The following is a 15,204-nucleotide window of genomic DNA, read 5'->3' as shown; positions in this document are numbered from 1 at the left end:
TTCGATTCCATTTTTTTTTATTACTGTTTATCTTTGCAGTACACAGATCTGTGCCAGAAATGGACAAAGAGAGAGAGAAAGAAACAGAACGATGACTACAGCAATGGCTGAGAATTGAAATCCCACATTGCACTTGTACGGATGCATGTTTACCGCCCTAACATGCAATGAAGTTTTCTGGGTTTTCTAGACAGAAGTTTTCTTGGGATGCAGAGCTGCTGGGTTTTGCGTTTGTCGCCGATTCGCCCTCATTCTCGTACGTAAATCCGCGTGCAAACCACGTCGTCGGCCCCGAAGATCTGAGGACGAGAGAAAGGGACAAAGAAAAGTGCCTGTCGATCAGCAGAGCGGCCTGCAGTTCACCTCCATTAAAGAAAGACAATCGCAGCTGTCCGTAATCCCTTTTGTGCGTCATTTTGGACTAAACTAAACGAAGCACGTTTATCTTATGGAAATGTGGCCCAGATTTTTGAAGCGCTGCATTCTGGGATTGTTGTTGTGCAGACGTCGAGCTCTGAATTCTCTCGGCAAACCGTGAGAAATGTCAAGCGGCCTGATTGTCAGGTTTAAAGCGAGCAGTTGAGATTTGGGTCAGGCCTACTATGGCAAACTAAAAACCTGTTTTCATACTTCCAGTACTATTTGTTTGTATGTTTTTTCACTAAATGCTAGTTTTTTTCCTATTAGCTACTAGTGATTATTCTTTGGGTTCTACCTTTTTAAAAGGTACTATTTATTTATTATTCAAGAGGCACTATTTTAACTGCAGAAAAAAAAATGACCGCAACGTTCGCAAAAATGTATAACTTTCTACTTTCTTATTTTAATGAAGGCTGTAAAGTAGTGCACAGCGGTTGTCTATTTTCATAATTTTTGATCCACATGCCATAAAACTATTTATTCCATAATGAAAAATACTAGTGTATATTGTATAGTATTGTATTGTATATGTGTGTGTGTGTGTGTATAAATATGTATATATATAGTTGCAGCAAGGAAATTTTCACAGTATGTCTGATAATATTTTTTCTTCTGGAGAAAGTCTTTTTTTTATTTTGAGTAGAATAAAAGTAGTTTTTAATGTTTAAACACCATTTTAAGGACAAAATTATTAGCTCCTTTAAGCTATATTATTCTTCGATAGTCTACAGAACAAACCATCGTTATGCAATAACTTGCCTAATTACCCTAACCTGCCTAGTTAACCTAATTAAGCCTTTAAATGTCACTTTAAGCTGAATAGAAGTGTCTTAAAAGAATATCTAGTCAAATATTATTTACTGTCTTAATGGCAAAGATAAAAGAAATTGTATTAGAAATTTTATTAGAAAGTTATTAGAAATGAGTTGTTCAAACTATTATGATTAAATGTGTTGAAAAAAATCCTCTCCAATAAACAGAAATTGGGGAAAAAATAAACAGGGGGGCTAATAATTCTGACTTCAACTGTATGTGTATATACATTTTCTATTGAATATTAACTAAATGTGATTAATGAATTTTACTATCTGTTGAATAATAACTAGTATGTAATTTGCATGAGTTGGTACTGAATATTAACTAGTTGTAATGAATGAGTACTAGTATTTATTGAATATTAACTAGATGTAATCAATAAATATTAGTAATAAATATTAGTTATATTAAGTATTAACCAGTATGTAACGAACAAGTATTAGGGTGCTTTCACACACACCTGTAAATCGATTCAGTTGTTCCGAAACAGAGATTACAATTGTTACATTGTTGCTCTTTGCTCTTGGAGCGGTTCGCTTTCACATTGCAAAGTTTCTAATCGGACCAAAAGAGCTAAAACAAGTCACATGCGAGTAAACTCTCCTTACATTGGTCAGAGTGTCAGGGTTTATTTTGCAGCGTCCTACTCAGCTGTCAGGAGAGGTGGTGGTTTGGTGGTGATTGACAGGGCGTGCGCGCGTGCGTGAGGTTTCTGAGGAGAGACGCGGTGGGGAGGGGTGAGGGTGCGCGACGTAGCCTATCTGAGGACTGGGAGGGAGACGCAAGATTACCGGGAGATCATCACTCGTTTGCGGGCATCCGGAGACTCACGAAACTTCCCGCCCTACTCATAATTCTCTCTTCATATAGCCGTATGCCTATTACATATCCATAAACACTATGATATAACCGCGCTCGGATCGGATCGCTTTCTCACTGCAATCGAACCGCTCCAGGGTTCGTTTCAATCGAGCCGAGACCACCTCATTCAAGCGATCTCGGAGCGATTACTTTGGCGCGGAACAGAGCGCGATTGCCCTGTTCACATATGCCAATCGAACCGCGCTAACTGGGCAAACGAGACAGGTTCTGAAACAAAATTGTTGGTGTGAAAGCACCCTTAGTTTCCATTGAGTATTAACAAAATGGGATGAATTGGTACAAGTATCTTTTGAATATTAATTAGATACAATGAATATGTACTAGTATATATTAATAAGTATGTAATGAATAAGTTTTTGTTTGAATTGTATATTAATTAGAATATAATTAAAAACACAACTTTCTGTTGAATATTAAATAAAATTAATAAGTACTAGTATCTATTGAATCTTAACTAGTATGCAATGCATAAGTACTAGTATGTAGAACTAGTTTTAAATATCAACATGCATTAGTATCTAATGAATACCAACAAGAATGTCATGAATAAGTATCAGTAGCTGTTGAATGTTAACTAAGATGTAATGAATAACTAATATAAGTAGCCTGAAAACTTAATAGATACTTAATGGATTCAAGTGTCTTAAATATGTAATAACTATGTATTAGTTTCTATTAAATATTAACTAGATGTCATGGATAAGTATTAGAATCTGTTGAATATTAAATAAGAATGTAATAAGTATTAGTATCTGTTAAATCTAAAATAGAGTTATAAGTAGCCTGAAAACTAAATGCATACAAGGGTTTTTTTGAATAGTAACTAGAATGTAATGAATATATATTAGTTTCATTTGAATATTAACTAGATATAATGAATTATAAGGAGCATCGGTTGAATATTAACAGGTAAATAATGAACACATATTGGTTTCTAAATATTTACAATGTAAATATTAATACTCATATCTTTTGAATATTAAGATGTTATTAATAAGTATTAGTTTTTATTAAATATTCACAAGTGTCTATAAATAAGTATTATTATCTATTGAATATTAACTAGATGTCATGAAGAAGTATTTGTATCTATTGAATATTAACTATGTTATGAATAAGTATTAGTACCTATTGCATATTAACCAGATGTTATAAATAAATATCATTATCTACTGAATATTAACTAGATGTTATGAATAAGTAATTGTATCAGTTGATAATTAACTAGATGTAATGAGTAAGTGGTATAAGTAGCCTGAAGCATGCACTAGGGTGTTTTTGTCTAATAAACGTTGATTCAGCTTGCCGTATAGCAGTGTTAGTCTTGGCCAGTCCTTCTCATTCCTGTGTTCAGAGTCTGATTCTCGCTCTCAAAGGTCGGGAGTGATGGGGATGCTCTTATTTTCTTGTTGAATTTGGATCAGTGTCTACCTTTGGGTGTTTCTTCAACTATCAACACTATCAGCCTTGTGGACCTTTGGAAAGTCGGTCTTATCACACTCTAGAGAGTTTAATGAACTTGTCTTCTCATGATGGAGAAGTCATGATCATTTACATTTCAACACACCGTATATTGTGTTTGACAGTTTTGTGTTGTGGGAATTACATTTTCAACATTTCTGCGGGGGGAAAATGACCTTAAATTTTCAAGCTAACCGTAACAAAAAAAAAAAAAAAAAAAAAAAATTCAAGGCAGTTTTAGCTAAATTAAATACAAATTATTAATAGAATTTTATTTTTAATAATTGATACTTGGTTTTTATCTGTTTTAAAACTTAGCTTATTTATTGGTTTGTTTGATTGTTTATGCTGCAAAATATTTTTATGCCAACCTTATATTAATATTATGTGTGAATAATAATTTACAATAATCGTTAATTTTATATATTTATAATAATATTTACTTTTTATTATGTTTATTTTTATATATGTTTTATTATAATTACTACATTTATAATAATAATAGTTTTAAGACTTAAGTACACTAGTTATTATGTATACATTTATTAATTGAATAAATATCTTTAGTTAGATGTAATGAATAAGTTTTAGTATCTGTTGAATATTAACTAGAATGTAATGCATAAGTATTAGTTTCTATTGAATATTAAGTAATTAGTATTAGTTTCTATTGAATATTAAGTATGTAATGAATAAGTATTCGTTTCTATTGAATATCAAGTATGTAATTAATAAGTATTAGTTTCTTCTGAATGTTAAGTATGTCATGAATAAGTATTAATTTCTATTAAATATTAAGTAATAAGTATTCGTTTCTATTGAATATTAATTATGTAATTAATATGTATTAGTTTCTATTTAATGTTAAGTATGTAATTAATAAGTATTAGTTTCTATTGACTATTAAGTATGTAATGAATAAGTATTCGTTTCTATTGAATTTTAAGTATGTCATGAATAAGTATTAGTTTCTATTGAATATTACAAAGTATGTAATAAATAAGCAGGGCTTAATTTGTGCCGGAATATGCCGGATCCGGCACCTCTGAAATCCGATCCGGCGCCCAATTTTACCGATTCCCCACCTGCCCTGTCCGCTGTTCACTTTTACTTTCTTTTACGACTCCCCAACCCTCTTCACTTTCGTCCGCCACAACCCCCCGCTTTTCACTTTCGTCCTATGTCTGCTACACCCCTCTGCAATCCAACGTCCATCTCACCCCCCCGATCTGTTCCGGGACCTCACAATTCACAAATTAAGCACTGTAATCAACTATTACGAACTATGTAATGAATAAGTATTAGTATCTGTTCAATATTAACAAGTATATAATCAACAAGTATTTGTTTCTGAATATTTACAATGTAATAAATAAATGTTAGTATATATCGAATATTAACAAGAATGTAATGAATAAGAAGTTTCTGAATATTTATAATGTACTGAATAAATAGTATATATTGAAAATATTAGTAAAATATTAAGAAAATATAAGTATATATTGAATATTAACAAAAATGCAATGAATAATTATTTGTTATTAAATAATAGAATGTAAATAATAAATACATTTTTACACAAATTGTAATACAGAGTACATTTGTCACCTTTCAACCCTGTCAGAAAATTATAGTTAAACAAATAGTAATAAAACATAACTATTTTCACGTGAGAACAGGAGGATTATTTTGATCCTAAATTTAAAGGTTACTTGAAAAAAGCATTTGAGACCTTATCTTGTAGTCAAATCGTTCGGTAAAGGACAATCATTTCATATGAGACAGAAGTGAGAAAAGCTGCTCTGTTCCTCAGATCGATGTGCTCCATTAAACATCTCACACCCACTTCTCTCTCTCTCTCTCTCTCTCTCTCTCTCTCTCTTAATGTTAAGTTATATGGAAAATAAATCCATAGGCTGTTTCCTGTCTGAAGTCATAAAATATGATCACGGTGAGCTCTCATAAGAACACTGCCATGTACAGTTGAGGACTGTAAAATCAGGCCGTCTGGAGAAGTCAATGCCAGAAACAATCGTCTAATTTACAGTTAATCGTTTATGGCCAAAATAGTAAAAGATCTTTATAGTTTCTTGTTAACGATGTTGAAGAAACAATTCTGCGTGGAATATGCATGAAGTAAACTAAAATAAAGAAATGCAAGACATAAAATAACAAGTTGAAGAATGGAGTGGAGAATTCAGAATTGCAATAATGCCTACAATAAAACTTTTAAAGCAATTTTTTTAAATACAAATTAACTAGTAATAAAGTAATGAAAGTTAAAGGAAAAAATCTCATAAATTGTGAGTTTTTTCTCAATTATGCATCCCGGGCTCATTTTGATTATGTGCCCCTGTAAACATTTCTGGAGAGCGCCAAATACGTGCCAGGAGCTACTTTTTTGCAGTTTTTGTTTTCACGAATCCACAAGAGGCTGTTGTGTATGCTTTTTCAGATGTCAAATTTTTCTCTCAAGTGCCATTTGCGCCTGCTGTTCTTGCGTAAATCCACCAGAAGCCGCTGTCGACTGACTGACTGACTGACCGACCAACTGTTCCCAAAATCACCAACTTCCCTAACCTTAACCGATAGAGTTTTAAAAAGCACCAATTGACCAGCACCCACCCACTTCCCTAAACCCAACCCACAGTGTTTTCAAAAGCAAACCAGAAAAGAAAACCCCCCTTATTTTTACCACGTTTTCAGATTTTACCACATTCTCACCCTGTTGCTTACTTGTTTATTACATTTTTTGGCTTCTGTTTTTGTCTTACCTTCTTTCTGGAATCGTTCTTCGTCAGGCTCAAACCCCGTTGTCACAGTCAACTCCTTTTCTGCATCTCAATTCTGCCGATGCACATTGTGATCTAACTGGACAAACTGGTAACCGTATGAAAGCCGTCCATACAGAGGAAAGCAGTCAGCTGGTAAGTGCGAAAAACAACGGCGTCATTCCGACTCGTATCGTTCGTTTTAGGGATGAAATGCACCCTTATGTACTTCTGGCTGCATAATTCGCGATCTTCAGAAATGTATATAGGGCTACATTTTCAGAATGAGCCTACGTTGCAGTTATGACTTAGTTTGAGTTTGTCTCGTTATTTTGACTTATTTTATGAATCGTAGCTTTTTTACTAATCACATCAAAGTTGAAGCGAAAACAAGCATTGTGTTACTCTATATTTTCACCCTTATTTTCTATATATTTGAAACTTGCATGGAGGATGTGATTGTGATCTGAAAATCTACAATTTCCATCTAATTGCGCATATTCACAACATAGGCTCATTCTAAAAATACGTATATACGTTTCTGGAGATCGCGAATTATGTAGCCAGAAGTACGTATGGCTGCATTTTGTTTTTGAAACGAACACTACAGGGTGGTGTGATGCCGTTCCTTTTCACTTACCAGCTGACAGATTACCTCCGTATGGACGGCTTCCCTGCTGTTACCAGTTTGTCCAGTTAGCTTGTCATGTACGTTGATAGACTTGAGGCGCAGAGAAGAGTTGGCCACAACGACAGGGTTCGGGAACGGTTCCAGAAAGCAGATAAGACAAAAACAGAAGCCAGAAAATAAAATAAAGAAGTAAATAACCGAGCGAGAGTGTGGTAAAATCTGAAAATGTAAACATTTGCAGAGGGCTTTTCTGTTTCTGGATTGTTTTTTAAAATTGTTGGTTGGGTTTAGGGAAGCGGGTGGTCGAGTCAATCGGTCCTTTTGAAAACAATATTGGTTGGGTTTAGGAAAGGAGGAGGGTGAGTCAGTCAGTCGACAGCGGCCTCTTGTGGTTTTACGCAAGAACAGCAGGCGTGAATAGCACTCGCGAGAGAAATTTGAGATCTCAAAAAGCATACACAACGGCCTCTGGTGCATTCTCGAAAACAAAAACTGCAAAAAAAGTAGCTCCTGTGACATATTTGGTAGCCTCCTGTAATGTATATAGGGGCACATTTTCAGAATGAGCCTGTTCACATTTATTCCGAGGATGTTTTTCGCACAAAGCTAATTTTTTGCTTTAGTAAAAGTTCTGCAGAGGATAGCCCTATGTGAACCGTACAGTGTTTAGCGCTAATAAAAATGTGTTTTTTCACGTGTGTTACCAGGATGAGTTCGTCTCCACGCAGTTCTCGACTCCAGTATGTCACGGGTCCGTCTCCGTCCACCAGCGTCTGTTTGCAGTACATTTTATTCTCAGTCTCCCACGTGGCCAAACTCTGCAAAGCACAGAATTGTCATCATTATTTGTAAATTTGACCGACTAGCTGTTCATACGTGATGTGTGAACTGCAGTATATCAATTGAGTTGAATTCAAGAACTAATTCAGAACTATTCCCGAATTAATCGTTCAGACTGATGTGTGATTCGGATCAACTTAAAACGTAACTTAAAATCAACCATTTTGATGAACAGAGTTCATTAGGATCCTTTGGATTTATCTTCAATGCCTTCTCCATCTTACCCCAGACATGCTCAACAATGTTCATGTCTGGTGACTGGGCTGGCCAATCCTGGAGCACCTTGACCTTCTTTGTTTTTAGTGATTGTTTGAAGTGGAGGCTGAAGTATGAGAAGGAGCGCTATCCTGCTGAAGAATAACACTCTCCTGTGGTTTGTAATGTAATGGGCAGCACAAATGTCTTTATACCTCAGGCTGTTGATGTTGCCACCCACTCTGCAGATCTCTCACACAGCCCACATACTGAATGTAACCCCAAACCATGATTCCTTCACCAAATTTAACTGATTTCTGTGTAAATCTTGGGTCCATGCAAGTTCCAAAAGGTCTTCTGCAGTATTTGTGATGATTGGGATGCAGATCAACAGATGATTCATCAAAAAGATCGACTTTCTGCTACTTTTCCAAATGATCAACTAGAAGTCAAGTTATTATTTGTTGCTCTTACAACTCGGATTGATAACAAGTCTTTTGTCAGGTGGTGTATATTTATATATAGTATTTATTTATAAATTTTTATACTAAGTATGTATTTATAAAATAATTCTATTCAATTCATCTTTATTTCTATAGCACTTTTTACAATGTAGATCCTGTCAAAAAAGTTAAACATAGAAGTTATAATAAATTGAAACCGCGTCCGTTCAGTTTTCAGAGTTAAAGTTCAGTTCAGTGTGCTTTAAATTTCACTGCTGAAAACCCAAACACTGAAGAACAAATCCATCGATGCGCAGCTCCACAAATCCCAAACCAAGCAAGCCAGTGGCGAGGAACAACCTTCATCAATTGACGAAAGTGAAGGAAAAAAAAAACCTTGATATATACATATATGACATACTTTATAAAAAGTATATCATATATGTATAAAATACATTTTATTTATTGTCCCTTTTTTATTTGTTAATATAAAAATACAAAACAGCATTATTTTAAAATGTGTATATGGACATTAAATATTAAATTGTATATCCTATTTTCTTTATAAAAATGTAATCAATAAATAGGTATAATAATTGTGTATTATATATGACAAAAATATATATTCTGTATAATATAAAAAAATTTTTTTTTAAAGAATAACTTTTTCATAAATACAAATTACAAAACACGTCTGTCCTGTCATTACTAACTCTCAGTAAACGTTTGGCTCCAGATAAATGAGAGTCAGAGGAAACTGCAGCAAAACAGCATCAGCAATCAGTTCATAACACTTTTCTGTCTCTCTCTCTCTCACTCTCTCTCTCTCTCTCTTGTTCTCTGTCCTCAGGCACTGTCTTTAAACTAATTTATGCAGCTTGATCTAAAATCCCTTTAAAGTGAGACAGTGTACGGCGTCCTGACACACTCATTCGTCTCGCTCAGACTAAAGAAAACTCACACACACACACACACACACACACAGAAACACAAGTTTCTATAACACAAATCTATAATAAGCTCTGTGCATTATTCGACCACTGCTGTTTAACCAGAGTAAAAGTTAAATAACTTAAAACTATGAAGCCTTATTGATTGACCTTGAATCTAAAGATCGTTCATTTCATCATTCATATTTCAGTCAAATCTGCCCACTGGCCTCTGTCCTTCATGGCTTCCTAACCCTCCCCATATCATAATTGGCTTCATCACTCTCTCTCTCCTTTCCACCAATCAGCTGGTGTGTGGTGTGTGGTCTGGCGCAAATTGGCTGCCGTCGCGTCATCCAGGTGGATGCTGCACACTGGTGCTGGATGAGGAGACCCCCCCCCCCCCCCTCATTGTGTAAAGCACTTTGAGTGCCTAGAAAAGCGCTATATAAATGTAAGGAATTATCATTATTATTTGTTCTGTAGACATTCAAAAAAGTTGTCAATGGGGCTAATAATATTGATCTTAAAAATAGTTTATTTTTATTTTTAATTAAAACAGCTTTTATTCTAGCCAAAATAAAACAAATAAGACTTTTTCCAGAAGAAAAAAATATTATAGGAAATACAGTGAAAAATTCCTTGCTCTGTTAAACATCATTTGGGAAATATTGAAAAAAAAAAAAGAAAAATCACAAGAGGGCAAATGTTTTTAACTTCAACTGTACGTTGCTTGGATAAAAGCATCAGCCAAAATGCACGAATGTAAATGCATGTGACGGAAACCAAATCATAAAATCCCTCCATTAAAACCAGCGCAAGCACAAAGCACATTAAACATCCCATCAACATCATCATCATCCTTCTCTCGGCCTGAGTTTAATGCGCTTTATTGACATGTAATACTACTGATTTATATTGCAGACGCATCTGCAGCATAGGCAGTGAATATTAATAGAGCTACAAAGTTACAGATAAAGAAAAATGTTCAAGGAAAGTGAAGGAAAATAGCAATAGAATCTCCTACTGATACCTAAAGCTCTAGTGGAGTAGATTGTCTTGCTGTGTTCACTGATGGACATTTAGGATCTGACTTCATTCCCTGTGGCAGGTGAGCAGGTCTGTCGCTGGCAGTGGGCCTGGCCAATGAGTCTTGACAGCTGAGGTGACCTGAGGCTTCAGTGGCTTATTTTATATAACGGTGACAGTAGAAAAAGGACTTTTATTTCTCTTAAAGGCAGTGTTTAGTAACTTGAATGTATCATGATGATGTTGAACTAATATTAGACATCATCTAATTGGTTATTTTATGTACAATGCGTGCAAAAAAGCTGAGAAAAGTTACCTTTGTTCTTTCTCGCATCATTTATTTTATTTTTATGTACATTTATTTTGTTCATTTTATCTAGTAACAAAGTTTACATCTTTCATTCATTCATTTTCCTTCAGCTTAGTCCCTTTATTTATCAGGGGTCGCCACAGCGGAATGAACCGCCAACTTATCCAGCATGTTTTACACAGCGGATGCCCTTCCAGCTGCAACCAAGTGCTGGGAAACACCCACACACTTTCCTTTTCACACTCTACGGCCAGTTAGTTACTATAGAGCATGTGTTTGGACTTGTGGGGGAATAGGAGGAAACCCACACAAACACAGGGAAAACATGCAAACTCCACACAGAAATGCCGACTGACCCAGCCGGGGCTTGAACCAGCAACTTTCTTGCTCTTAAGTAATTTTTCAGTGTGTCTGTATTGCTGTGTGTATTATATATAATGGGGGTGTTGTAGTGTTTCTTCAGCCGTTTGCAGTGCAGATGGGGTGCGAGTCAGGACAGCAGGATCTGATCTTCTGATCTCAGTAATAATGTGCTCAGCATGAGACGACACTACCGTCTTACACACACACACACACACACACACACACACACACATTTGTGTTTATAATATCATCATGAAGCCTTAAATTTGACTATACTGTCCCATTATTACACACGTAAAAATAAAGAGTCCAGAAGAGGAGCTTAGCAATTCCAACCTTTCAACATGTGTATTGAAATATAATTGTTTTAATGAACTTCATTTGTTTTTCTTCTTCGTTTGTGAGATACTTGTAATGAATCTTCCACAGCTTCATAGGTTGTCTAAGAAAGGCATTTTTTATCAGATTTTTCTGATGTTTTTTTAATAGGATGTGATGCTTACACACCTCCAGACCTTTTATTCTGCTTTCTGACACTTGAACGACTGCTTGGAATATTTCAGATAATATCAAAAGAGCTTGTTCTGTACTATGAATGTCAACTTTCAAGTCTAAAGTAAAGAGATTCATTCAAACCACAGGTTCAGATTATTATTGTCTGTATTGTTACAATCCTATGTTTGTCTTGTCTCATCTGTTTTGTTTTTTTTGTTCCTGTTTTGCTTAGAACACATCCAATTGGCCACTTCCAGCTTGCTTGATCCTGATTGGCCTGCAGTGTTTTAAAAAGCCATGACACCACTTCCTTGGCAGCCATCTTGTTTTTGGTCACTTGCTTGTGTTTGTTGAAATGTTTGAATATGGTATAGTGTAGATTTTGGATGTGTTTGGACTGGGGATATTGAGATTTGTGAGTACTGTTTGTTTTGTTTGACTTCTGAGATTATATTGAGATTTGTGAGTACTGTTTGTTTTGTTTGACTTCTGAGATTATATTGAGAATTGTGAGTACTGTTTGTTTTAGTGTTTGCTTTGTTTATGATACTTTGTTCCACCGGCTTGTTTGACCTTTGTTGCCTGCTGACATTGATTTTGGATTGTCCTTCAAATATGGTTGCCTGTTTTTGTAAATAGATTGTAAATAGTGTATATATTGGGATAGTAAGGAGTTTGACGCCATTTTCTTTGTAAAACCTTTTGGCCTCTGTTTTTGTGTTGGGTAGTTAGGGTAGTGAATTGTACTTTCTTTTCTTTTATTTTTATCAGGTAAGTTAGAAATTTAATACAAAGTAATTTTTGTTTGTTATTTTGGCCTTGTCAGCTCCCGAATTTAAACCCCAATAAATCATAATTCTTTGAATTAATTTTTGTTGTCTTGTCTTTCATGTTGTGCACCATCCCTAGACAGTGCGTAACATGAAATTGGGGGCTCGTCCATTGGTTATATGCTCTATTAGCTGAATTTACTTGGCTCATTTGTTTTTGCATTTGTTTGCGGGGGGAAATAAGTATTGAACACGTCACCATTTATCCAAGAAAACTGGTGCTGTTGACTTGAAATTGTGTTTACTTGTGTTTGTAACATGGGATGAGAATCAGCACCTCCAAGTCGGAGGCTATGGTGCTCCTGCGGAAAAAGGTGGCTAGACATATCTAGGTAGGAGGAAAGTCCTTACCCCAGGTGGAGGAGTTCAAATATCTTGGAGTTTTGTTTACGAGTGAGGGATGGATGGAACGTGAGATTGACAGGCGGATTGGTGCAGCAGTAATGCGGTCGATGTATCGGTCCGTTGTGGTAAAGGAGGAGCTGAGCCGAAAGGCAAAGCTCTTGATTTACTGGTCAATCTACGTTCCTACTGTCACCTATGGTCATGAGCTTTGGGTCTTGACTGAAAGGACAAGATCACGGATACAAGCGGCCAAAATGAGTTTCCTTTGCAGGGTGGCAGGGTGCACCCTTATGGATAGGGTGAGGAGCTCTGACACTCGGGAGGAGCTCGGAGTAGAGCCGCTGCTCCTCCACATCAAGAGAAGTCACCTGAGGTGGCTCGGACATCTGTTTCATCTGTTGCCTCCTTGAAACCTACCTAGGGGGTGGTTTCAGGCATGTCCCACTGGGAGTAGACCCTGGGGAAGACCCAGGACATACTAAAGGGACTATGTCTTTCGGCTGTCCTGGGAATGTCTAGGGATCCCCTCGGAGGGCCTGGAGGAAGTGTCTGGGAAGAGGGAGATCTGGGTTTTTCTCCTAAGACTGCTGCCCCTGTGACCCAGCCCCGGAAAAGTGGATGAAAATGGATAAATGAATGAGTGAAACAACCAAAAATATCCAGATATGCAAAGAAAACAAAACAAATTACTTTACAAGTGCTAGGATGCAGCTTGAAGGACATCCGCTGCTTAAAACATACGCCGGAATAGCTGGCGGTTCATTCCGCTGTGGCGACCCCTGAAAAATAAGTGACTAAGCCGAAGGAAAGTGAATGAATTACATTTCAGCAAAACACAGTCTAGGAAACTGTTAAAGGTTTTCAGAGAAAGAAAATAAAGCTGTAGAATGGCCCAGCCAATCACCTGACTTGAATCCAATAGAAAATACAAAATAAAGATTAGATTTGACAGACGAGACCTACACAACCATCAGGATTTTTACACTCTGTTGAAGTCTGTCTGTCTCTGGATGTTTGTTATCAGTTTATCACTGCAAAAGTAATTTTTACATCAAATCAAACAATAAAATAATAACTTTGCAGTGAGTATATTTATTTGAGCATTAAATTAAAATCTGTGTCTTGTACATACCATGATCCCAAAACAATAATTTCCTGGCTGCTGTTCACTAAATGGCCACCGGTCATTAAATGTCGCTATTACATATGACCCTATTTTTTTGAATGCCTCATTTCCATCTAGTGGTATGGTACTGTTTAGTAAAGTACAGTGTGATGTGATTTGTACAATAGGATATGATTTGAGCTCTGATCCACCATGGTTCAATTCTGTGCGTGACATTATTACGGTGTCGTGTTTTGGCTTTGCTTTCAAAAATGAAGCTTCCCCTATCAACAATTCTCTGTAAACCAATCAGTGTTCAGCAGTAAGTCTAGCTCCAGCATTTAGTACAGTACTGTTATGCTAGTGATCCTTATAAAATAATCCAAATAAATGATGATACGATTTGCAATTTTTGGCACTTCTGACAGCAAAAACGGGAAATAAATGCATCCTGTACTGTACTAAACCAAACTGTATTAACTCAGAGTAAACAAGCCATTATAGACGTTAAAAGTAGGAGCCATTAAAACCAACGGAGAACGATTATATTTCCATCTACAATACCCCAGGGGCTGATTGTCCAATCAGCTAATTTCTTAGGACATTTTCAGATATAGGATTAGTCAGAAGGACATGCGTGTGTATAAATACCGAACACACACTTTCGGATGTCTCGGCTCGCATTATGTTGGAGACAGACGGTTACGTGACTCTCAGGGGCTGCAAGACTCCCAAATAATCCCCCTCCCACTGCTGTCTGTTCCAGAACAAAATGAGGTCAAATCTCTGTCTATATGCCCGTCCTTTCGTTACGTCTCACAACAAAGCCATTTCAATAGGGGAGAGAGAGGGTTCTCAATGTTAAGCATGATACAACGACGCTTTACAATCATTGTTTGTTTTAAAGGGATAGTTCACCACAACATTTGATGTAAGTTGCTTTTGTCTTAAAGGGATAGTTCACCCACATTTTCATTTGTACTCTATTTATTTAACCTCAAGTTCCAAACTTTTATGAGATTCTTTCTTTTGTTGAACAAAAAAGGAAGATATTTTGAAGAATGCTGTAGCCATTGGCTTCCATAGTAGGAAAAACAAATACCATGGAAGGCAATGACTACAGGCTTTCAGCATTTTTCAAAATACCTTTAAACCCGTAAAGGTTTAAAACAAATAAAGGGTGAATAAATTATAATATAATTTTCATTTTTGGGTAAACTATCCCTGTAAAGCTGAAACTGGTGTAACAGAGGCCAGCTAGTGTGTGCTGTGCAGGTAAACCTCACTCCTCTGACCTCTAAAGGTGCTCTATCGACAGATGCTAGAAGCCATGGTCTTA

At 36.1% G+C, this 15,204-nt stretch overlaps 1 protein-coding gene across 1 annotated transcript in view; it reads right to left on the bottom strand.

Annotated features, from left to right (window-relative positions):
• crabp1a (cellular retinoic acid binding protein 1a) overlaps positions 1 to 15,204 on the bottom strand; it is a 30,520-nt gene continuing 15,316 nt past the window's right edge. Inside the window, 2 exon segments of the mRNA NM_182858.1 lie at positions 1 to 299; positions 7,686 to 7,799. Of these exon segments, the coding sequence (NP_878278.1) occupies positions 249 to 299; positions 7,686 to 7,799 (165 nt within the window). The 3' untranslated portion in view covers positions 1 to 248.

The sequence above is a fragment of the Danio rerio genome, chromosome 25 (genome assembly GCF_049306965.1).
Source record: "Danio rerio strain Tuebingen ecotype United States chromosome 25, GRCz12tu, whole genome shotgun sequence".
NCBI lineage: Eukaryota > Metazoa > Chordata > Actinopteri > Cypriniformes > Danionidae > Danio > Danio rerio.
Note: the sequence above shows the minus strand (reverse complement) of the source record. Positions and strands in the feature narration are given on the sequence as shown.